Source organism: Lontra canadensis, unplaced genomic scaffold (assembly GCF_010015895.1).
Source record: "Lontra canadensis isolate GAN:19392208 unplaced genomic scaffold, GSC_riverotter_1.0 scaffold3, whole genome shotgun sequence".
Taxonomy (NCBI): domain Eukaryota; kingdom Metazoa; phylum Chordata; class Mammalia; order Carnivora; family Mustelidae; genus Lontra; species Lontra canadensis.
In genome coordinates, this window is record NW_022630997.1 from 45,674,980 (window position 1) to 45,700,751 (window position 25,772).

Consider the following 25,772-nt stretch of genomic DNA (forward strand, 5'->3'; position numbering starts at 1 on the left):
CCACCCAGCTTTGATTAGTCAGAAACTCCTGTTAACTGTGTACAAAATGAATGTTACAAAAATCAGGTAGAAAACAGGGTCAGCAAAGCAGCAGTCTTGGGGAGGGCTCAAGGTCCCTGGGAGGCTGTGAGATGGGCCCAACTTGGCCTCTGGGGTGTGGCTGAGGGACTCCAGGGCCCTGGAGGGGCCACACACACCCCCTTCCCTACACAGCACATATGGTCTCTTCCGTCCTCGCTTATGCATTACTACAAAATTACCCTCAAAGGGGCATAAACACCACAGGCCATGGCATTGCCAGAAATGAAACGGGCCCTGAGCTGAGCAATGAGCACCCCCTTCCCCAGAGGCCTGGCCTGAGAAGGGGTGCCCTTGATCCCCACGCCAAGGAGGGTGGGCAGGCACAGGACCTCAGAGCTGGGGAGGGGCTCCACTCCCCAGAGAGGCAGTGGCCGTGGGAGGCCTGAACAGGCCACCAGAGCCAACACAGCCGTGCTTCCGGCCAATGCCAAGTGTAGGGAGAATAACCACAGTCCCTTTCGGCCGCCCGCGCAGAGGCCCGAGCGGCGCAGTCCCGGCACCATCCAGATAGGGGCGCTAATTGGGGTAGCACATGCAGCACCCCGTGCCTGCCGCCTCCACGCTGGGCTTGGCGCCTGGCCCCAGGAGTCCGTCGGTGACAGAGTGCTCCATGATGATGTCCTCCACCCGGGTGATGTACAGGAATGTCAGCAGCACCCCCAGGAACTGAGGAGCAAGGGCAAGGTGGGTGAGAGCCTGCTGGGGATCTGGGTGGCTCTGGCAGCCCCCAGCCCGGTCCCTTCTCTATCCTCCCAGGAAATCCCAGAGACCCTCCCTGTGCCCCATCAGCAGAGGCCCCACCATTCTAGGACTCCTGTCTCCACCCCGGCTCTGCCACTCATTATCAAGGGGACCTTGGGCAAGTCACTTAACCTTGCCAAGCCTCAGTTTCCTCCTCTGTGAAATGGGCATGATAATAGTACCTACCTCACTGGATTGAAGACGGTGGTGCCTACAAAGCACTTGGAAGAGCTTTATAAGCAAACTCTTGTCATTGGTGCTCTCCTTCTGGCCCTCCAGCCCAGACTGATGGTAGGAGAGCCTTCGTCACCCCGCCCTCTCTGAACCGACACCTTGCCCACCATTCCACTTCTAGCTCCCTTCCCGGGAGGGACAGGGTGGGGCAGGGCGGGGGGGGGACAGCCCACCTGGGGGAGCAGGATGCCCAGCAGGAGGCCCGCCATGATGGTGTAGTTGTCCATGAACCAGATGAGCACGGCGTTGGTGCAGCCCCGCACGTAGATGACGTCCTGCACGCTGAGCCGCTGCTCAGGGAGGAGGAGCCTGGCTGACCCGCTCGCCTGGCAGAGCCCCAGCCCCAGCCCCGCTGCTCGCTCCTCGTCCACACAAGTCCCTCAACCTGTCTGAGCCTCGGTTTCTCACACGCAGTAGGAGCAGATGGCTCCAGACCACTGGGTCTCCGTGGCCGTAGCGTCCCCTAGAGAGCACTGAGGACATGGTGGTGGCACTTGTGGCTGGCACGGCAGCTGGGTTTGGGGAGTTGGGGGATGCGGAGCTAAGGACAGTCGTACTCCACAAACAACTGCCCTGCCCCCCTGCCTCTCAGAAGTTGGCCGGGGCATCCAGACGGCTGAAAACCCATCCAGAATTACCTGAGCCGAAAGGACAACTCCAGGGACGCATAAACACCGAAGTGTTTTCTGTGTGGTTTTGCCACGTGCAGATACACAGCACACACAAGTATATACACTCTATGTAATTTTGCAGAAATACTACCAAAGGATATACATTCAAGAATTATTATATTGTGTTTGGAATTTTATCAAGAATTGTCTGCCATTTTAAAGACCCCAACTCGGCAAAAATAATGTCCGTGGTGTTGGCCTTACCAGCACGGCTCCCCCTCCCACGAGCCAGCTGCCCCTGTGGGGCAAACCCTTCCGTGCTGTCCTCTGTTGTATCTAATGCCTGAGCATTTCCATGTGTAATATGCTATCTGATTGCAAATTGTTCTATTTCTCCTTTTATGTCAGATCTGTCACTTGTTCTGAAATTAGGTATGTAGGCAGATTATGTTATCTGTGAATTTCGAGATAATTAACTAGGGCATTACAAGATGATTATTATAAAATCTGGCCTTCGGGTCTGTTAGCTTGAGAACCTCTGCTAGTCCACGACTCTCCAACAGTAATGGGGATCAGAAGCACCTGCGTTTCTAAACAATTGTTCCTAACAAGTCCCCCAGGCTACTGTCACTGCTGGTTTGGGGACCTCACTTTGAGAACCAATACACACAGGCATCTCAAGTCGACGTGATTTTTAGCTCCCTTCTCAGCACCACGCCAGTGTCACTCTTAGCCTAGTGGGGTGCTGGGCTAAGGCAGGCTGGGCTGGGCAGGACTGGGCACATGGGGATGCAGGTTAGGGCGACGGTATGGGCAAGGGCTCGGTGACCTCCCACAGGCAGGCCATAGTAGGTGCTCAGCAAACACAGCCAGGCAGGCTCTCCCAGCCTGGGGGGTTCTTGGCTCCCTGAGTCCTTCTGTGTCTGGGCACAGATGGAAAACTCTGGCAGTCCCCGACTCCAAGCCAGGAGCCTGGCCCCCTCCCCCCGCCCAGGGACCCTTCGCATTCCTCTGGGGATGGGACAGGAAGAGCAACCTTTCTCAAGGAAAGAGACTGCAAAGACATTACCTCCTTGTCAATGGTTTTGTAGCCGCACATGGTGTTGACCACTTCTGTCTGAAACAGAAATGGGTATTAGCTGCCACTTACATCGTGCTTACTGCGAAGGACTGTTGTTCTCCCCTTTTCCCAGGACTTGGTCTGCGGGCAAAATAACCTCCCTCCGCCTAGACTATATCCCAGGTGCCCTCAGACCCAAATCCACCCAGGGTCCACTTAACACTGCTCAGGTTTTGTGGTTTCTCTAGGCGGTGCATGCAAACCCCATGGAGAGGGTCAGGCCCGGGAAGCAGGTGCATGACAGAATGACGGGAACTGTGTTTTCTACACTACGTGTCTGCTCTTCCATTCATCGACTGAACAAATATTAATTGGGCACCCGTTATGTACCAATCACTGTTCTTAGGTGTTGGGAATGTATGAGAACCAAGGAAAGTCTTTGCCTTCACAGAACTTATATTCTAGAAAGGGAGACTCGCAATGAGCATAATAAGTACGTAGACGATATGGGTAGAGGAGTAACCACGTGGCACTGTGCTTCCCAGCCCTCTAGGCAGGGTCCCTGTCCTCAGACCCAGACCCCTCCTCTGAAATCACCTCCCCTGCCAGGAGAGCCCCTCCAAGGAGGGCGATAAGAGGCATCCATGGTCTTTCCAAAGGTAAAGCCTGCCTGGATGTGCCCAGAACCAAACTCTCTAGAGTCTCTGCTGAAGCTTCCCAGGCCCCGACACCAGCTCTGCTCTGAGGCTGCTCTGCGGCCTCGTCCATCTGGCACAGGGTCAAAGTCAAGAAGGGGACTCCTGAGCAGCCCAAAGACGGACACAGCAAAGTTCACGAGGGCTCTTCATGCGTGCTTCCTCTCGCTCTGGCCCAGGGCTGATGAGCTGGGTTATCGGAGGTCTGGCAAGTGAGTGGGAAGGGGAAGAGAGAGCCCTGGAGGGACAGGCCCCCAAAGGGTTGCCAAAAATGAGCGAGTGGAGAGCTCTACAAATTGGACATGAGCTCAGAGGCAAGCTGTCGGAGACCATTTAATGGAGCAGCAAACTGCCTTCCATACCAAGTCTTGGGGACATCAGTTAGTGTAAACAAGTTTCATAACCCTGTACGAACTCCATTGCTTCAAATCCTCTGTGGGAGGCCAGGTAGAAGACATTCCCCTTAAAGCTGAGAGCTAGGGGTAAGGGTGACTTTCCCGGAGGGACTGGTTTGCCTTCTTCTGTTGAATGGTCAGAGCACATCTCCCTTTTTCCTCTGGCTGCCAGGAAGCTCTAAACCACCAAGCACAAGACTCTAGCTTCTGATTTTTTAAAATTTCCTTTTTGTTCTCCTATGTATTTCCTGTGTGTTCATTCAGATCTATGGCTAACTGAAATAGTGGACAGTAAATACGTTTGTACACACATTCTATGAAGGCAGGAGACACAGATTCTATGAAGGCAGGAAACACCCTCTTTTCTATTTAGACAAAATGATGGTGGGATTTTGAGAGAACCAGAGATAACCCACCTCATGATCCCATCCAGACGCCAGCTTCACGGTCCACTTCTCTGCAGGGGGAATCCGTGCTTATACTCCCGGCCTGGACTTCTCCCCCAAACTCCAGCCCCCTATATCCAAGTGCCTTTTTGACCTCCCTGCTGGAAAATCACAGAGGCTCCGTAGACCTGCCTCCCTGCTGTCCCCTCACAGGCGATGGCCGCCCCATCTTTTCTTGTGGCTTGGGCCAAAACCTGGGTGTTCTCCTTGATTTCTCTCTTTCCCAGAATCCCCGAAAGTGTGAAAGCACAATTGGGAGGAGCCTTAGCTGTCAGTCCCTTGTGGTGATTGTCACATGTGGTTGTTGTTTTAGGTGTCAACTTAGCTGGGCCTTGGGGTGCCCAGATTCTTAGTCAAACATTATTCTGGGTGTTTCTGTGAAGATGCCTTTCAATGAGATTAACATTAAATCAGTAGACTGAGTTACAGCAGACTGAGTTAAGGCAGATTACTCTCCCTACAATGGTGGGTTTCAACCAATCAGTTGAAGGCCAGGTAACAGGGAATTCTTCTGCCCCTTCCCCAAGTAACAGGGAGTTCTTCCTGCCTGCCTAACTGCAGACCTGAGCTGAGGACCTGATTAAGTCAGGTCCTCCCTGACTTAATCTGCTACTCTTGAGCCTCCCAGCCTTTGGACAGGAGATAGACCATCAGTTCCCCTGCTTCTCAGGCTATGGGACCCAGACTGGAGCCACACCACTGGCTCTCCTGGATACCCAGCTGGCTGATTCCTCCTACAAACCCTGCTTGCTACCCAGAATCTCAGAGCCTACTTCCCTGACAGTCTGACCTGACATGGACCACTGTGCCAGCTCCTAACCAGACTCCCAGGTCTACTTCTGCCCCTCACAGCAGTCAGAGTGACCCTAAGGTAAGGCCTCAGTCAGATCTGCCACTCAGCTACCAAAGCCCTTCATTTGACTCCCAGGCACTCGCGGGAATACCAAAGTCCTGACCATGCCTTCAGGATACCTGGGTCCTCCCTGACTTAATCTGCTACTTTTCTGCTCCAGCTGGAGCTATGCTGTTTCTCCAACACACCAGGGCAATTCCTACCTCAGGGCCTTTGCACTTGCTGTTCTCTTTGCCAGGAATGCCCATCCTCCAGATATACCGGGCCTCTCCCTTTACTTCCTTCAGGGTTTTACTGAAAACCTATGTTCTCAGTGTCTGAAGTTGCAGTCTTCCACACCCCTGCTTTTTCTCCTTAGCCTTTACTACCTTCAAGCATCCTATCTCTCCCTTATTGCTTGATTTCATCAGTCTTCCTGACTAGAACATCAGTTCCATGCAGGCAGAGGGTCCTCCATGTATTTTCTGCACCCCCAGAGCCTAGAATCACATGGCACATAGTAGGTGCTCCACAAACATCCATTGAATGAAGGAATACACATAGGGCTTGACCTGGACAGCTTGCCTTGGGCACTCAGGTGTCACTGCCCTCGGTGATGAAGTTCAGAATCACCCCCCATGGGCTTCTCTGAAAAGGCTGGGCCCTTCCCCAGCATTCCCCCCTTCCCAGAAAGCTACCCTAAAATGGCAGCTAAAATTCCCAAACAAACCTTCCCTCCAGGCCCAGGCTTTTTTAGGGCTGGTGCACTTGGCCCTGGCTCCCTGACTCATGTGGGAGGTCCCCCCAGCCTCACGGGCAGCTGCTTGGTTTACAGAATACAGGAGTGGGCACAGAATGATAGAGATGTTCAAAAAGAAATTTTCCATGACTGTTCAGGGCATGAGTAATCGCGAAGATCGCCACCTCATTCCAGTCCAGAAACCAGGCGGTTTCGATAGACGTTAGTTAAACACAGAGGACTGACGAAGCCCGTCCTTTGTAAGTGGTGACTACAGAGGACCAGGCTCCCGAGTGGCCGTGGAAGTGACAGCACTGAGCGGGGGGTCCTGCTGGGGAGGGGTTGTGGCTGGCATAACATCCCACACCCCTTCCCAGGTGCCTCCAAGAGAGGGCTGCAGAGCCCGCTGCCCCACGAGTCCTCCCTGGTGGGGACCCATCTCCCCGCCTCCACGTTGGGGTCTGGAGCATAGTTCCCACGATGGCAGCCTGCATCTCATTCCAGCCCCGCCAACCCTGGGCCGGGCAGGCACCTAAAGCTTTGGTGTTCCAACTTCCTCATCTGTGCGGTGGATAAAACAAAAGGATCAACCCCACCGTGCTGTGGAAGGAGCTAAGTGAGTTCCCACGACTAGAGAGCCTAAAACAGACCTGCACGTGGCAAATGTTCAGTAGCTAGTAATGACCGCGGCTAGCAAAGACGACCTTCCCCGCCCCCACCCCCAGATGTACCCCTTCTCGTGGCCCTGGAGACTCTGGACGCCTTGGCAATGACCACCGCCTCCTGCCCGCCCCCCTTCCTGAAGGGAGAGAGGTGTCTGACAGGAGGGGGTGGGTACCGTGTTTCTGACGCAGCAGGTGTAGGGAACCCCACAGGCCAGGGGTCCCGGGCCGTTGCAGTCATGGTACTGGTTTTTGCTCCAATCCCGGTAGTCTTCCCCGCCACAGCACTTGAACTGAGGGGAAAGGAAGCAGGGAAGGGGGCTGCCGTCACCGCCGAGGCCCCAGGCGCACACCAGGAAGGGGCCCCACCAGGAGACCCTGAGGTTTCTGATCGGGTCACCTGGGAGGGGGGGAACCGGAGGCGGTAGTTGTCAGCCAGCTGCCCGAGAGGTAGGGAGCACCCCATCACTGGAGAGGCATGCAAGCCAAGGCTGGGCAGCCTCTCGGAGATTAACTGGGCAAGGGGGACTAGATATTGGAGGGAAAGTCCTCCCTTGACGTTCCCATCTTCATGTCCCATGGCACTTGCTCAACCCTTGAAGGTCCCAGAGACTAGGACTCTATGGATGCCCATAGCCCTGTGGCCCCTATGTCACAGCCACCCATCAGCTCTTAGCACAGGGGAACACACACTTCACGTCCTGCCATGGGCTCGGGACCGAAGGGGTGGCAAGGAGGCCCTCATTTTCCCCTTAGCTTAGCTTCTCCCCCCTGCACTGGTGCCAGTGCCCTGGAAAGTGGTGACTCCACTGAGGGGCTGATGGGCACCAGGCATGATGGTGGGCACTGGAGTGATAGGGTGAGCCAAAGTAACACGGCCGTGGGGGACAGGCTCCGTTGGGGAGACAGAGTAACCGCTACATGGAAAGGTCAGTGGTAGAGCCATGCACCAGGGGCATGGGAAAGGAGAAGGGAGCTGGGGGGCGGCTGTGTGTTGGGAGGTCAGGAGAGGCCCCTCTGAAGAGATGACATTTAATCTGAAACTGGAACAGTAAGAAAAAGCCAGTCAACAGTGCACGGGCCCCGCACATGCGGGCTGAGCTGTAGCGGGGTAGGTAGCACGCAGAGGCTCATGCGTTGGGAGCAGGGCGAGCAAGAGGGGAGGGATGAGGTAGAGAGGCTGGCCCTGGCCATACCATGCGGAGCCTAGTCAGCCAGGATAAGTAGGAAGCCGGGATTGCATTCAGAGTGATAGGGAGTCATGGCAGGTTAGTTAGGGGAGTGATAGGGTCACAGGTCCCAGAGAAACACAAACCAGACAAGACACCCTTCCAGAGTCCCCACAGTGCCCTCTGGCTGTCAGCTCTTAGGACCTAGCAGTGCCTCCCCAAGGTGCGGTTCAAAGGGCATTTGTTTTGAGTTCAAGAGTCAAGAGACCAGAGATCAAATCCTCATCCTCCCATTCTTAGCTGTGTGACTTTGGGCAAGTTGATTGGCCTCTCTGGGCCTCAGATTCTCATCTACCAAGCAGGAAGAGCCCTGCCGGCCTTGCACAGCTGAGCTGAGGATACTGACGTCAGGCTATGCGTGAAGCACGCAGCCTGGGGCCTGGCACCGAGCATGAGTCACCCCGCCATCCCACCCTGGGAGAAATGAAATCCCCAAGCCAGGGGAACGCTGGTTCCAATAAAAACATCACACTTCATCCAGCGGCCGGAGCTGGCCGACACACCCTTGGCAGAGCGGGGCTTCCCAGCAGCTGCACCTGTTGTGACTACAGTGAAGGCCTGAGCCAAGGGAGTGGCCACTGCGGGTGGCCGTGGGCATGGGGAGATGTGGTTCCCCCTGGGGACGAGGCCCGGGAACCAGGACCACTGCAGCCCCCTAGACTGTGTCCCAGGAAGCACCGCCAGGGCTGAGTCTTGCCTAGGAGAACACAGCAGCGGTGCTAACCACAGTCTAGGGGAAGATACCCACCCCCTGCTTCCAATGAGAACCTGAGGCTCAGAACCAAGTGAGACTGATATGCAGAAGCCATCAAGGGCAGTGCCGGCCTGCCACTGCTGTTATTATAACCCCACAGATGCAGGGGATCTTGGGGGGGGGGACAATGTCCCCAAAAGATGATCATTGCATTGAAAGAAGTGTTATGGAAGAAAAGGGGAAGTCATGTTCTGTTCCCCAATGCAGGGGGAAGTGGAATCAGGGAAGAGTGCTATCTAGCTCAGGGCTGTCCCTGATGTGCAGGGACTAAGCTCCCCATCACTGAAGGGACTCAGCAAAAAGGTCTCTGAACTGGGCAGCTTGGAGGACTTTGTCTGCCCCCTCAAGGAAGGAGGATCTTAGGCCACTGGGGAAGTATACCCTGGGACCATGCAAGGTGGCTTGTAGTTAGAGTGGACCTTATTATTTATATATTTATTTATTTTGATGGGGCGGGGGGATATCTATGTGACTAAAGGGAGGCAGGGAGCATAAGGACATTCTGGGCCAGGCACATGGGTAGAGGACTGGTTGAGAAGGTCAGGCCCCACCCTTGGTGCCCATCCATGCCCACGCCATTGCCTCCCAACTTGGCCAGCCCCTGCTCTGGGAATGGATAAGCCACTGCTCCCTATCCCCTGCCCTCCTGAGTGAGGTCCCGAGCCGGGGGCAAAGGGCATGGCAGGCACATCTCTGACCCAGGGCATCTGGCTCACCTTCTTCTGAACAAAGTCCATGATGTTTTTGAAGTCCAGATCGTCATAGTAGTTCTCAATTCCTCTTCGAATGTTGTCATTCAGAAAGTCGATGGTCTATTTCGATGGAGACATTATGAAAGAAACAGACAACTCCCCACCCCCTCAAGGTCCAACCCAAGAGCTCCGAGAATTCAGGACTAGAAGAGAGTGCTCACAAGCCCAAGTAGCCCCCAACCCACCTGCACTACCTTCCTGACCACACACCCCCTCCGCACCCCGGTGCCCATCTGATGCCTGGGTCCCTTTGCCATGTCTAAGGAGGAGTGATTCACCCCCTTTCCTATACAGATCAGAGAGCTCAGGCCCCAAGAGATGGGACTCTGCCTGGGGAAGCAGCCACACCCAGCTGGGACTTGGCTGGCCCGGGTTCCCGGCTGGTGCCCTTTCCACTGCCCAAAGACAGGCCCGAGCTGGGTCTTTGTCCTCCAGACCTCCTCTTCGCTCTTCTCAGCTATCCAAACTCTTGTGTCATGGATAAGGAAACCGAGGCCCAGAGAGGGGGCCTGACTCTCCCAGGGCATGACAGGCTGGTTAGGGCCCTGCCCGGGACTGGAAATCAGCTCTCCTGACTTCCCCAGTGGGCCACTCTTCATGCAGCAGGGCTCGGTGCTAAACGACAAGGCCCAGCTCCCGCCTCGGGCGGGGACGCTCCCCACCGGGAGGGGCGCTGGCACATAGCCTTCTCCCGGTCACACTGGGCCTTCTGGATCAACAGCCCGGCTGTTGTGCTGAAATCCAGGAGCACAAAAGGCCCCACAGCGGGGAGGGGTGGGGGTGGGAGGGTGGGCAGCCCAGCCCCATGCTCCCAGCGACAATCAGGGCTTTCAGCACAGGGAGGCCCACGGATCACCAGAGATTGTGCTGGTACAAAGGGGGCATTCTTGGCTCTGGAGCCAGACGATCTCCGGGGAGGTGCCTACAGGCGCCACTGGGGAAACAGGGCCCTGGGTTCCAGGCCTGGTCCTGCCGCTGCAGTCCCTACCACCACCTGCCCTCTCTGAGCCTCAGTTTCCCACTTGTGAACCAAACCTGCAGGCCTATCTTTGCGATAACTGCCAGCTCTGAGGGTCAGAGACAAGGCTGAGAGGGGCCGTCAAGGCCCACGGTCAAGAACAGTTCCAGCAGCCACCCAGGCCTCAGACACCTCATTTAGCCACCAAGCCTCCACTTCCTTCCCTGCCAAATGCGGAGCACAGCCTCTGCCTGGGAGAGATTTCAGTTTAGATAAACGAAAGCTACAAATGTGCTTAGCAAGGGGCCAGGCACATGGTAGGCCACGGTATTATAGATCTTCCTCTCCTTCCAGGAGACACATACCCTCCAGTACTGCTCCATAACCGTCATATCATCACTGGAAAATGGCTAATCCCAAGGGAAACTAAGGCCTCAGGTCTTGTCCAAAAGGCTTCCTGAGGTGGAAGCGGCCTCCCAAGGAAGAACCAGCCCCTGGCCTCGGACCCCTCACAAACACCTGCAGTCCGGAGAGGTGAGCTGACCAAGGTCGCCCCACCAGTCGTTGGCAGAGAGATGCTAGCAGCAAGGTGGCAAACCCCCAGTGCGGGGTCCTCTCCCCAAACCATCTCCAGTATCAGGAAGAGAGAGGAACAAAGGGTACCTCAGCCACCTCCTTCCTGATACTCACCCTGCTCGGAGTCAAGGCAACAAAGGAGACGGGCTCAGGGAGATCTATCTCTGTGGCCAGAAGGACAACCCTCTGCTGATGAAGATCAGCTGCTCAGAAATAGACTGGGGAGCCCAAAACCTGACATCAGCATCCAGTGTCAGGGGGCACCGGGGACAGGGGCAGGCCCTCTCTCGCGTGAAAGACCGCTAACTTGCCAGCCCTCAGTCCCGCACTGATCCCAGGGCAGGAACCTGCTGGTTGCACAACCTGGGCAGGTCGGGGACCCCACGGCCTCAGGCCCACCCTACTCAGAGACCCTCAGGTCATGAAGGTTTTCCAATCTGGGGTGCCCACTCCTCTAGGGGATGAGGGAACAGGCCAGCCAGCAGGGGTACAGTTGGGGCATCTAAGAAACAGGACATGAGGATTGGGGGGTCAGTCCACCACCCAGGGTAGGGCAAGAGAACAAATTCATTGCATTGAATGGCATGTGGGAGGGGGCCCATGGCTGTACAGAGGTGTGGGGGGGGTGAGCCAAGGTCAGGGTCACATGCATAGGGGTGTGTCAGCTTGTTGCAGCCAACTCTCAGGGCATTGCAGACACAGTCCTGGTCTTCCATGTCCCTCTGCATGCACCCCAGCCCAGTGGCCACCTCCCAGCCCCTCCCCTGCATCACAGATTATCTGGACTCCCCCCAGGGCAGGGGCTGAGGTGCCTGGGGATGAGGGCAGAAGGCCCAGGGCAGGGTCAGCACAGGGAATGCCCAGTGGCCCAATGAGGAAAGGTTCTCGCTCCCTCTTCAGTAAGCAGCTCTGACCATCCTCCCTAAACCAACTCAGTCACTGGGTACTTTCCAAACCTGCTGACGCCAAAAAGGCCTCTGTGAAAATCAGGCCTCCCATCTAGTAAGCTGAGCTGGGCCCCTACAGGGATGGGAGGCCCTGCTGGAGGCCCATCTAAATGGGCAGGAGGGACAGATGGCCCCAGGCTTTGAGGGCAGCAGCTGCCCTAGCCCCCTCAGGGACCTCTCTGGATCAGGCTTGCTCTTGTGTGCTCTCACACGTGTGTGTGCGTGTGTGTGTGCGCGTGTGTATATACCAGAGATGCGAGGAAACTTAGGTGGTCCTTGTGCCGTGACGGGGCTGGGGAGGGATGAGAAACTCCAGTGAGACAAGCAAGCTGCCCAGCTCATGAATTTAACTGTGAAGTGCTCGGCTGTGTTCAGCTACATTCTCCGGGACTGTGGGATTCAGTAGGGAATCCTTATTCCTCTGTTCCTCCCCTACCCCGAGACCAAACTCCCAGTGCCATCCCTGCCCTGCTCGAAACCAGCTCATAGCAGCAGGGCCAGCTCCAACTAGAGCAGGAAAACCAACTCCCCACCCAACATCCCCCTCCCGCCCACCCTCCTCCAAGGCTGGCATAGCTTCAGGGTCCACATGGCCTGGGCTAAAACTAAACTCAGCAAAGGGTAAGCAAACATTAAAGGCCACAGGATTTTCAGAGTACACTGTTTAAACCACTGGAGGCAAGCTGCAAAGAACTGTCCTTTCTAGTTCTTTCTTCTAAATCTAATTCTAAAGCTCTCCAAAGCCTCTGGGCATAGCTTCCAGGAGAGGTGCTTAGTGTTTTTAGATGAATGAGGAATCAAGGGGTTGGGGCATGCAGACCCCCCTCCCCAGGCTGAGGAGCAGGGGGAGGAGGGAGGAGTGGAAGGAGGGCCCTGGGAGCCTCCCTCCTGGCCTCCAAAGATGGACCTTCCGCGGCTCTCACCCTGAAACCCAAGGCTACAGAGGTCCCCGCTGACACCAATACCAGCCCAGTTCTCACAATGTGAAGGGGGTTCCCGGGCTTGGCTGTGACCCCAGCACCCTCTGATCAAGGCCAGGAAAGAGGCCGGCCATTCCTCACCCCTGCCTTGGCAGTGGAGGGAAGGTAGAGTCCAGAAGGTCTGGGTTGGGGGTACAGATGTACCAGCCACAACCCAGCACCCTCTGGGTGTCTCACGCAGCTCTGCCTGACTGGGGACACATGGGCAGCAGCTGCCCTCTCCAACACCCCTGGAACACGCTGGAGTACTGGTAGGTCAAGGTGAGACCCAGACAGTCATGGGGGTCACGTACATTCTCCTCGCACTGGTTGGGGTCAGGGTGTGGCACTGCTGATGCCCGGGCCCTTGGGGTTCCACGTCCAGCTCCTCAGGGCACAACAGAGAAGCCACTCGAGTCTGACCATCAGGTCATGCCCGACAGCGGAAACCCCACCCAAGGTCAGGGATGGAGTCCTGTCTTTATACCCAGGTGTCTGTTGGTGTTCGGCTGCCAGGACAGCCATGCCCTGTTCCCTTCCTGACAACCAAGCGTGAAGCCATTGGCCTACTTTGTCCTCCATCTGGCACCACGAGTGGATTCTTGGATTTAATAGGTAGCCTGTGTGGCCAGACTTGTCAGAGTATGGCTCAGAGAAATGTTTCTTCTCCTGGCCAGGAGAAAATGGAATTGGGGGCTCACTTCCTCCTGGCAGCTGACCTGCATTGCTCCCCATCTCCTCTCTCCACCTCATACAGCCCCTTCCTGCTGCTGTCAACAGCCCACCCTTAGCAGTGGCCAGTCTCATGTTTTATGTTACAGTTGGAAGAGACATTATTTTCCTTTATATGGTATTTCCCCCAATGATTATAAGAAAAAGAGGATTTGGGAATCTTCTTTTGGGAAGAAATGGGAAAAAATGTCAAAGAGAAAATAAAAATCACCATAGCCCCACCCCTCAAAGGAAATAAGAGTTAATATGCAAATAATTCTATTTTCTTCCAGATTGCTCCTATTTTTTTTTAAGATTTTATTTATTTATTTGACAGACAGAGATCACAAGTAGGCAAAGAGGCAGGCAGAGCAAGAGGGAGAAGCAGGCTCCCCACTGAGCAGAGAGCCCAATGTGGGGCTCGATCCCAGGACCCTGAGATCATACCTGAGCTGAAGGCAGAGGCTTAACTGACTGAGCCACCCAGGTGCCCCTCTAGGCCTATTTTTTTATGGCAAAGATCTGACTGCATTTGCAGTTTTGTATCTCAGTTTTTCAGTTATTTTGAATTATGTATCATAAGCAGATGAGAACACGGCTCACCCTGAGCCTCCGAAGATCTGAGAGCCGTGATGGTGGGGGTCCTTCCTGGGCTGCACACAGAGATCCTCTCCTGACAGGACCCCATGAGGGGACATGCCATCCAATCCTCAGGCTTTGGGGATAATGAGATAATGAGAAACTCTCGGCGCTGACCTCGGTCCGTGGAGTCCTCAGCCATGAGGACTAGAGAGCTCAGGAAGAAGGAGTGGTGTCATGGCACCTACTGACCTACAGGGCACTGGAAGATGACAAATCAGCCTGTGTTTGGGAGAGCATGCTGGAAACCAAAATGGCTGCTCATTTAGGGGATGGCTTACGAAAACAATCAATGCTGCTGACCACAACTTGGACCTGGGCTCCAGCTAGGAAAGCACTGATCCAAAACTTCTGGATCCGTGCTGGAGCCCAGTGACTGCACAGAAACACATCCCCACGGACAAATGGAATAAACGCCTCTCTCCCCTCAGGCTGCAGAGACAGGAACCAACACCCCGATCTTCCAGCTCAGAGAGGATGGTCCGAAAGGCGGGAAAGGGGAAAAGGGAGGAGCAGGTAGTGACACCAGACTGGAAAGGTAACTAGGGGGCAAAGAAAAAAGGGAAGTAAAAGAATGTTTTGAGACAAACGAAAATGGAAACACAACATACCACACTTTGGGGATGCAGCAAAAGCAAAAGCAAAAAGCTTAGTTCTCAGAAGGAAGTGTGTAACAGTGAAGATCTACCTTTGAGAAAAAAATAGAGAAAGACTTTGAATGAAAAATCTCACTTTACACCTGAAGAAAACAGAAGAAAAGAAAGAACGAAGCCCAAAGTTAGTAGAAGGAAGGTAATAACAAAGATCTGAGCAGAAATAAATGAAATAGAGACTATAAAGACAATAGAAAATATCTATAAAATTAAGGGATGATTTTTTAAAAGATAAATAAAATTGACAACCTTTAGCTAGACTAGGAAAAAAGAGACAATTCCAATATAAAAGCAGATATGAAAGAGGAGATGTCACAACTGATACCACAGAAATACAAAGAATCATAAGAGACTACAATGAACAATTACCCACCGAAAAACTGGGTAACCGAAAAGAAATGGATAAATTCCTAGAGCACACAGCCTACCAAGGCTGAGTCATGAAGAAATAGAAAATGTGAACAGACCAATAACAAGTGAGGAACCAGTAAACTAGTAAACTCTAGGGCCAGATGGCTTCACTGGTGACTTCGACCAAACATTTAAGGAATAATTAACACTAATCTTTCCCAAATTCTTCCAAGATATTGACGAGAAGGAAACGCTTCCAAAGTCATTATAAGGCCAGCATTCCTCTGATACCAAAGCCAAGTGAGGACACTATAGAAAGAAAGAAAATTATAGGCTAGTATCTCTGATGAATATAGCTGTGAAAATCCTCAGCAAAATACTAGCAAACCAAATTCAACAGCTCATCAAAAGGATCATAGCCATGATCAAGTGGGATTTATCCCTGGGATGCAAGGATGGTTCAACAGCGGCAAATCAGCCTATGTGATACACCACAATAACAATGAAGGATAAAAATACGATCATTTCAATAGATGCAGAAAAAGCGTTTGACAAAATTTGATATCCTTTTCTGACAAAAATGCTCAGCAAATGACGTATAGAAAGAATGTACCTCAACATAACAGGCCATTCATAAATCTGCAGCTGACATACCCAGCAGTGAAGAAGTGAAAGCTTTTCCTTTAAGATCAGGAAGAGACAAGTGTCCACTCTCACTACTTCTATTCAACATAGTCCTGGAAGTCCTAAGCCAGAGCAAGGAACTTAGGCAAGAAAAAGAAATAAAAGTCATCCAAATCAGAAAGGAAGTAAAATTTTCTATTTGCATGTGACAGGATCTTATATAGAGAAATCTTAAAGACCACAGGGGCGCCTGGCTGGTTCAGTCTGCTGAGCGTCCAATTCTTGATCTCAGCTCAGGTCTCGATCTCAGGGTTGTTAATTCAAGCCCCATGTTGGGTACTGTGCTGAGTATGGACAGTACTTAAAAAAAAAAAAAAAAAGGAGAAGAAGAAGAAATCTTGAAGATTCAGCAAAAATCTATTAAAACCAATAAACAAATTCTGTAAAGTTGCAGAATACAAAAATCACCATACAAAAATCAGTTGCATTTCTAAACACTAACAATGAACTATCCAAAAAATAAATTAACAAACCCATTGACAATAGCATCAGAAAGAATAAATTATTTAGGGATAAATTTAATCAAAGAAGTGAAAGATCTATATGCTGAAAATCATAAAACACTGATGAAAGAAGTTGAAGACAACACAAATAAATGGAAAGTTATCCATTGTTTATGGATTAGAAGAATTAATATTACTGAACTATTCATACTACCCACAATGATCTACAGATTTAATGCAATACCTATCAAAATTCCAATAGCATTTTTTTCACAGACATAGAAAAAAATCTGAAAATTTGTATGGAACCACAATAGACCCCCAAAGCTAAAGCAATCTTGAGCACAAAAACCAAGCTGGAGGCATCATACTTTCTGATTTCAACTATATAATAAAGCTATAGTTATCAATAGCATATGGTATTGACCCAAAACATATAGATCAATAGAATATATAGACATAGAGATCAATAGAACAGGACAGAGAGCCTAGAAATAAACCCAGTCATACCCACTAATTTTCTACAAAAATGCCAAGAATACACAAGGAAAAGGATAGTCTCTTAAACGGTGCTAGGGAAACTGGATATTGACATGCATTAGAATAAAGTGGACCGTTATCTTACATCATACAAAAAAATAAACTCAAAATGGATAAAAGACTTAAAGACAAGACCTGGAACTATAAAACTCTTCCAAGAAAGCATGGGGAAAAAAATCCCAGACATTGGTCATGGCAATGATTTCTTGGATCTGACACCAAAAGCACAGGCCACAAAGGCAAAAATAAACAAGTGGGACTATATTAAACTAAAAAGTTTCTGCACAGCAAAGGAAAGAAACAAAAAAATGAAAAGGCAACCTACAGAATGAGAGAAAATATTTGTAAACCATGTATCTTTTAAGAATATCCAAAATGTATAAGCAAAAAAAATGTATAAGGAAACCTTACAACTGAATGTCAAAAGACAATGACAAAAACAAATAATCTCATTAAAAATAGGGTGAGGAACTAAATAGATATTTTTCCCGATGAGGCAGAGATGGCCAACAGGTATATGAAAAGATGCTCAATATCATTCATCATCAGGGAAATGCCAATCAAACCACAATGAGATCTCACCTAACGCCAATTTGAATGGCTATTACCAAAAAGACAAGAGATAACAAATATTAGAGGGGAGAAAAAGAAAGCTTTGTACACTGTTGGTGGGGCTATAAATTGGTACAACCATTATGGAAAACACTATGAAGTTTCCTCCAAAATTTCAAAATGGAACTATACCATATGACCCAGCAATCCCACTTGTGGGAATATATCCACATGGTATGATGCAGCATTACTCACCATAGCCAAGGAATGGAAACAACTTGAGTGTCTATTGACAGATGAATGGATAAAGAAATGAAAAAATGTATATGTAAGTACTCGTTTAACATATTTATCTATTTTTATTTTTATACTGTATTGTATATCTGTCCATTGCATACACACATGCTGGAATATTTAGGCATAAAAAGGGAAGGAAATCCTGCCATTTGTGACAACATCGATCAACCGTAAGGCCATTACGCTGAGTGAAATAAGCCAGACAGAAAAGACAAATACCGCAGGGTAACACTGTAATGCGGAATCTTAAAAAAAGAAAAAAAGGTGGGGGCGGGGAGTCAAACCCATAAAGCCAGAGAGTAGAGTGGTGACTAGCAGGAGGTAGGGGTGGGAAATAGGGAGATGTTGGCCAAGGGTACAAAACTCGCAGTTATACAGTGAATAAGTTCTGTTGTACACAGACTGACTCTAGCGAATACTGTATAGTACACTTGAAATTTGCTGAGGATAGACCTGGAACATTCTCACTAAAAGGAAAGTTCCCACATGAGGTGATGGACTTGTTATTTAACTTCGTTGTGGAGATCATTTCACAATGTAAAAGTAAGCTGAATCATCAGCTTGCACAGTTTAAACATGCTGCAAGTTTACTTGTCAATTACACCTCAATAAAGCTGGCGGGAAGGAAAAAACTGAAACCAAAGACTGAGCTGCCTCTGTCTTGCTGTGTGCCCTGGGGAGGGCTTCCTAACCACTCTGTGCCTCACTGACTCTATTGATATGATGGGACTCTCCCTACCTATCTCCTGCAGTTCATAAAATGGGAAAAAGACCGCTGGACTCCAGGGGTGTAGACAGGCCTGTGTTTTAGGTGCTCCCCTGCTCTCCGCCCCTGGGCCGGGATGCAGCTGCGCCCACGGGGAGTTTGGCAAGAGTCAAAGACCAGGTCATTGGAGGTCTCTGTACGCCCCTGTGTCTAGGATAGCGATGGCTACCCTGGGCTCAGCCTCCAACAAGAGAGACAACGCGGCCACAGCACTCCAGCACCTGCTCAGCAGAATGCCCAAGGGTGCCAGGAACCAAGCTGTCTGGATGGGGCGAGCTGGAGGCAGGGGAGCGGACAGATGGAACAGAACTTACGCAAACTCATCATGCTCCCCACGTCCCACCTCCAACACCAAAGCCAGGATGGAGGCAAAGGAATGAGATTATGAGAGAAATGACAGAACCTTGGGTTGGAAGTCAACCCCACACAGCCACTAGGTTCTTGCGGGACCTTGGGCAAGTTTCTTCTCTCTCCAGGCTCCGGGACAGAGGATTTGTTATGTAACAAGGATCCACCAAGGGCCATAACCACACTGGGTCCTTCACAAGCATTCTCTCCTCAAATCCTCACCCAAAGCGCTGTGAGGGAGGAATCATAATCCCCTGGGAACCTGAGGATCTGAGGGGCTAAATGACTTGCCCAGGCTACAGCCAGTACGAGGCACACACAGCCAGCAACAGAAGGAGTTGGAGACCAGAAGCCCCAAGAACCTCACCTCGAAGGGTCCCTGGTTCTGCCAACTCTTCCAGGACCAAGCCATCATCCCCTCCCTGGATGACAGCCACAGCCTCCAGCTGGTCCCCCCACAGCCCCGCTGCCTCCCTACTGTCCCTTCTCAACTCAGTAGCGAGTAAACTGTAAAGCAGATCACACCACTCTCCGGCAAAACTCTCCAAAGCCTTCCTACTACCTTTAGAAAGAACTCTGAGCCCCCAAAACCATGACCTATGAGGACCTACAAGATCTGCCCTGGTGACCCTTTCCGACTCTGCCTTCTGTCCCTTCCTGTCACTCACCTGCTTCAGCCCAGCAGCCTGCGCGCTGGTCCACAGATCTGCCAAGCTCCTTTCCGTCTCGGTGGTTCCCCCTGCCTGGACCTCCGTTACCCCGGTGCCTCACCTCATTCCCTCATCTGCCCCAGGCACGTACCTGTCACCTTTTCTGTGTTCCTGTTCTCTGGTTTACTCGTTCAGTGCCCATCTCCCCAGTGGAATGGACATTCCACAAGGAATTATCTGCCCTGTTCTCCGCACACCCCAGTTTATAGCCCAGGACACGCACGTGGGTGCCCAGCATACACACGTGGCTGACACCCGCATCAGAGACCCACCTGGTTCCGGAAGATCAAGGCTACCACGCCACCGATGAGCTCAATTATGAGGCAAATCCCAAGGATGTACATGAACTGAAAAACAAAATTCAGAGATTCACTGAGAGGGGCAAGCAAAGGGCCATTTGCTCTAAGGTCAAGTCCACAGGAACTCTAACTGGCTCCTGGGCCTTTTGCTCCTTCTTCCTGTGAAGACACAGGATGTGGACAGATATTCCCCGGGAAAACCCATCTCTAGAGCCAGTCCGCAGTCAGGAAGGGTGACTCAGCTGTCTGGGCCAGATGGCTGTGGAGGGTTGTCTCAGGCGTCCTCAGCAGACTCTGGGTGGAAAAACACCCTTTTGCCATCACCAGCACCACCGTGAGGACAGTGGGTCCTCACTGCAGCTGCCCCAGATGCAGGCCTGGCCCAACGGGAAGGCAGGGGCAGCATCTCCAGCTCTGCCTGCAGAGCCCCTCAGAAGCCACTTCCCAGACCCCCTCAGAGTGGATGATGCGATGTCTGAGGCTTGAGGGACACATACCCCCGCCCCCGGCCCCTTATCACAGGGCAGCCATTGTCCAAACTGATGTCAGCAACTTCCGGCCTCAGGCAGCCCCAGTAGCCTGCTTGTTCGGGCTCTGAGCAGCTTCCCACGTGAGGGGCGACACTGAGGTCAAACACACATGTGGGTGCAGAATGAACAGATCTGCCAACCCAGTCCCCCCAGCTTTGGGGAGCCATTCCTCACTTCAGAGAAAGGCAGCTCGGTGGGGCTGACCCCAGGGCAAGGACTTGGCCCAAGCAGGGGTAACCCCATCCCAGGGTTACCAGGAAAGATCCCCTCAATCCAGAGCGGATGGGTCTGAGGCTGCGGGTGACCCTTGCAAAGACAGCCTGAGGACGGGGAGGCGGCAAGAGAGAGAGAGCCCAAGGTCTAAGCCATGGCGCCAGCATGGGTTTGCTGATTATGTGAGCCAGTGACTGACTCACCACCAATGTTTTTGGGGTTTGCTGGCTCCCATTCCAGTGTGGTTTCTCCTACTTCCACCGGAGAGGCGGGAGCAACACAGTTTAAATAGGACAAGAGTATCCAGACCAGCCTTGACCTGCCAAAGTGGCTGGTCTCTCTTGGGCCAACGTGAACAGGTAGGCTGATCCAGAAAACCCTCTAGAAAGTCTGGTTTAAGGCAAGGACTGGAAAAAACGGGCTGCCCAGGGGCCCGGAGGCAGTCTCGCCAGCTCTCCAGGGAACTCCAAGGACACTCCCCCCTAACCCCGCCGCCCACCAGCTGAGGGGCACCCGGGGCCCACTCACCGCTTGGAGAAGGCACAGGTTGTCACGGAGGGAAGCCAGCACGCCAATGAAGGAGACGATGAACATGATGACCCCCAGGAGGATGAGGATGATGGCTGGAGCCAGAAAGGCACTTTCAAGGGTTTTATATTTCTGCCTCTCCACCTCCGCATAGATGCCCACCGACAGGACCAGGGCGCCGATCAGCTGCAGCAAGAAAGCGGGGAGTGAGAGAGAAGAGGGACTGGCAGTCACTTGATTATCCTACAAAGAGTTCGTGGGGGGCTCTGGTGCCCACCATGGGGGCTCACCCCAGATGACCATACACGAGGGAACCTGCTATGGTCTGAACTGTGCCCCCCACAAAGTTCAGAGGCTGCACTCCTCACCTCACCCCGAACCCAAGTACCTCAGAATGTGACTATATTTGGAGATAGAGCCTTTAAAGCGGTAATTAAGTTAAAATGAGCTCATATGGGTGGGCCTTAATCCCGTAGGACTGGTGTCCTTATAAGAAGAAGAGATCAGGCCACAGACACACACGGAGGGGTAAGCATATGAGGACCCGGGGAGAAGGAGGCCATTTGCACACCGAAGAGAGAGGCCTCAGGAGAAAAAGACCCTGTCAGACCTTGAACTTGGCCTTCTAGCCTCCAGAGCCGTGAGGAAATGAATTTCTGTGGTTGAAGCACACAGGCAGCCCGAGCAAACTGGCACAGGCCCTCTTCAGAGGAAAGTACCCAGGAGCTTGGGGCTCCTGGGATGCCTGTGACACAGGCAGGTTCCTCCCCACGCCCCACCCCGGGGACATTTCAGAGCTGCAGCATGCACCCCCCTAAATGTGGAATGTATTTACACGAGGACCCTCAGGAAGGCAGAGGGCTGGCGAGGGAGGAATTTTGAGGGGATTTTGAAGTCTAATTCCTTGTCGATCAACTTTCCCAACAGTGGAAAGATGACCGAGTTGCACTGTGTCAGGAAAAACCAGGTCACAACGCTCTTTGGAGGGTCCCTCTTGTCTCTCAGCCTAAAAGTCTTGTACTAAATTTTCAGGGAATTTTATCAGCTGACACCACTCCTGAGCCTGAGATGAGTCTGGGGCTACACTGCCGCCCTGGGATCCCACTGTAGTGTCCCGACTGGCCCCTTTGCCCATTCTCCACACAGAGGGACCAGGCAAACCCTTACAGAGCAGGCTGGTTCTCTGTGTGCTAAGAATGAAAGCCACAACCCTAAGCACAGACAACAGTCCCACAGGACCTATCTGAGCTCACCTCTCCCTGCCTTCCCTCCCTCACTCAGCTTTTGCAGCACTGGGCTCCTTACTGCTGGTGGAACACACTAAAGGCACCACCCCAGGGCCTTTGCACAGGCTTCTCCCACTGCCTAGACTGCTCTTCTTCCTGACATCCACAGGGTTCACTCCCTCAGCTCCCTCTTGTCTTTGCTCAGTTGTCAGCGGCTTTGTGAGGCTTTCCCTGGGGCCATCTTATTTAAAAGTAGAAAATCCTTCCCCCTGAAACTGCTGATCCCATTCCCCACCTTATTTTTCTCTTCTGCCCTGACCAGTATTTAACAGGCAGCTTTTTTCTTCTGCTTTGTAATTTTTTGTCTTTCCCCAACAGACTCTAAGCTCCATGTCAGGAGGGATTTTCCAACTGTTTGGGGTATCTCCAGCATTAGGACAGTCTTGACATTTAGGAAGAATAGTCAGGACTTACAATCCATGTGTACTGAGTGGATGTGAGCCAGACTTCCCAGTTAAGCCCCTTGGGTTTGAGCCTGACGCTGTGTACCCCTTCTCCTGCCTGTCCAAGGATTCTGAGTTTCCCTGCCACACTTTCTGAGGTCAAGGACACATCACTAGATACGCTGGGCTTCCCCACCAGGAGATGGTGATGTGGGACAATAACCAGAGCCAGCTAAGGTCCGAGCAAAGGAAGTGAGGGGTAATACCGACAGGATGTTGGTGAGATATACTAGAGTCAACAGCCAGAACACCAAGGAGGCTGCCTCTCCAGTTCCTTAATGGCCTTAAATTGTTCTAATGTGCTCTCCAAACAGATGCCCTTGACTTCCTTCTGAAGAGCACTAAGACCATCCTGGGGAAAGGGAAGTGCCTGCTTTTTCCGAAGCTTTGACAAGTGGCCAGGATGCCAAAAGTCAAACAGAATGAGCTTACTTAGAAACACCGGTAACAGGATGGCCAGGAAGCTGTCCCCCCGGGGACAAGTTGACTATATCAGGAAAACCATGCAAGAAATGATGTCATCGAAAGTACCCACTTGAAAAAAAAAAAAAAAAGTACCCACTTAGGTGAATGTTTAAATTTATAAGCCAGAACACACACACACACACACACACACACACTCACTCTCTCACATGAAACTTTCTACAGGAAAATGGTGACCCCAGAAAGTAAAGTCTACCTTTGACTGAGCTAGATTAATCAGAGGCTATCTGGTCAGTTCACGCTCCAAAACCCAGAACAAGGTGAGATCATTGTTCAAGGCCAGCCTAAGCCCTGTGCGTGCCCTAGAACAAGACTAAGCAGCTGAAAAACAGTCCCTTCTGGCCTTTCTGAATTACCGGACTTCTAAGGAATCGCTCACTCAACCCTAACCCTGAACCAGACACGGAGCCCAGAATCACTCCACCCCAAAGCTGAAGATCATGGTTAAAAAGGACCCCACACAGACGGACAGACGGACAGATGGAAGTCTTGAGAGCGCAGGCAGGGACTGAATTAAATATGCAAGGACACAGCGTACATGCGGGCGACAGAGGAGGGGTTGATCCTCTGGGTGAAGTGTCATTCTTACACTGTCGCTAACCCAACGAGATTACATCATAAGTTTTCAAAACTGATTCCATATACTTCTGAGAATTTTGTGTTTCCCGTTTTAAAGAAAAAAAAAAAAAGTCTTCTGGGCAGGAGAGCGTTTGGCCTATGTCCCTTGTTCATGCCTGCCTAAGGCTATGCTTCTGGGCTAAGGTAGCCTGCTTTGGAAACCACCTCCAAAACACCAGAGCAGAATTGACCCCAGCCCTCTCCATAAAGGCATAAAGTGGCTTCTTCTATTTTTACAAGCTCCCTAGAGCCCCGGGACCCACTCCAGGATGGCCTTGCCCACAGGAAACAATACTTCCTTTGGTGTGCTCTCCTTCCTGGTGCAAAGCATTGCATTTTCCTTGCTCGTCAGCCTTGCAACATTCCCAGACCACTAAAGCCATAGGAAATACTCCTGTGGCAAAAGCATCCCGACTCCCCCCACACTGTGAAAACTGAACCATCACACACGTGTTTCTCCTGGTCCAGCCCGACAAGCCCCGAGGGACACAGCACACACTGCTCTGGGCTCCTCCCTCAAGAGCTCAGGGGGCCATGGGCATGGGGAGAGGCAGCTGTACCCCTCCCAGGAACTTCAACATTTCCAATGATATTTACATCTCCGATGACCTCAGTTTATGTTTGTATTTGAGTATAAAATTAACTGTCAGGGTGAGCATGCAATCCCATCCAGAACTCTCTGCTAATTATAGCCTTTCCCCAAGGCTGCGGGAGACCACTCCAGCCCCAGCCAATAGCAAATGGCCCATTTGTCTTGCAACTTCAGCTAGACAGGGCTGGGAGGGAGGGATGGGAGGGCACATGGCCATGCCCAACTGGGGCCAAGCAGGGGATGCCCCTGGCAGCCCCCAGCCCAGGCCCAAAGCTCCAGGGTTTGCAAACTCTGTGGCATCTTCAACAAGCTGCTCAGGAGCCCTGTGGCCCAGCATAAACCAGCCTGAAGGATCCCGTGGAGCCCTCCAGCTAGGAAGCAGCCTTTCCTCCCCTACAGGGAAAGGCCCAGCTTCATAGGGATGCTGGAAGCAGGAGGCCCTGGGAGGCATTCCAGCACCTGTGTCTCCTCCTCCTGGAAGCATCTGGCCACCGGTCCACTGGCTCATCCCCAGCTGGGGTGAAATCTCACAACATTTTCACCCTAAAGGCACACACTAGTCACCGATTATGTTCCAGGCCTGGAGATCACAGGAGTCACAAGACTAGATAGGGGTAAGACTGGCATAAGATAGGGGTCAGAGAGGCTGGAAATGACCTCTACAGTCCAATGGATGGAATTCAGCAGGTCTCTGAACTGGGGATGGAGAAAAAAAGTCGTATCTTTACTTTTGCTAGCCTCCAGCTGAAATGTTTCTGACACCAAAAATGTGAAGATTCCCTAGTCTGTGTGGGGAAGCAAGCTGCTTCCTACCACAGAGAGGGGCAGAGGGAGCTGGGGATTCAAAGAAAGGTGAGGGGGAGACAGGGAATAGAAGGAAATCAGGGTGAGCTTCCTGGAGGAGTCAGTGTTTCCTGGAAGGTCCCAGGAACTGCTTCATTCTGGAACGAGTTCATGAGGCACTTGAGGCTCCAGAGTTCTCTGTCAGGCCCCAACAAAACATCTTCCTGAGTTTCTAGCTTTTGAAGAATGTAGGAACTCGCTAAACTCCAGGGCCCCAGAGAGACTCTAAATCAGATGGGGTTGGCAGGGCTCCTACATCTGGACCTCATATCCATCAGCCCTTCTGCCCCAGATCCATTCTGCCTGTCCTGGGCAGACGGCCACCCCCTCCTTGGCATGCCCATACCAGTTTGTCTCCTGCACAGAAGGAGAAGCAGAGATGAGACAAGAGATGGGAGCTGGCATTCTGGGCCTCCATTATCACCTCAATGCTCCTGGCCATGTCCCCTTTGGGGCTCGTTTGTCACCTGTGAAATAATAAAGCCCGCTGCCATTTACCGAGTGATGATGTCGCACAGGAGCCGGTGAATGCTAGACCCGCATCACCCCCCTTAACTTTCGCACCCCTCCCA

General features: G+C 52.0%; 1 protein-coding gene across 1 annotated transcript in view; it reads right to left on the minus strand.

The window, feature by feature from the left end:
• Positions 1-553: 553 nt before the first annotated feature.
• TSPAN15 (tetraspanin 15) overlaps positions 554-25,772 on the minus strand; it is a 47,890-nt gene continuing 22,671 nt past the window's right edge. The window contains exons 2-8 of the mRNA XM_032841450.1: positions 20,936-21,121; positions 19,638-19,712; positions 9,196-9,291; positions 6,673-6,789; positions 2,737-2,784; positions 1,230-1,346; positions 554-747 (exon numbers count right to left, since the gene is read on the minus strand). Of these exons, the coding sequence (XP_032697341.1) occupies positions 598-747; positions 1,230-1,346; positions 2,737-2,784; positions 6,673-6,789; positions 9,196-9,291; positions 19,638-19,712; positions 20,936-21,121 (789 nt within the window). The 3' untranslated portion in view covers positions 554-597. The remainder of the gene's footprint in view (positions 748-1,229; positions 1,347-2,736; positions 2,785-6,672; positions 6,790-9,195; positions 9,292-19,637; positions 19,713-20,935; positions 21,122-25,772) is intronic.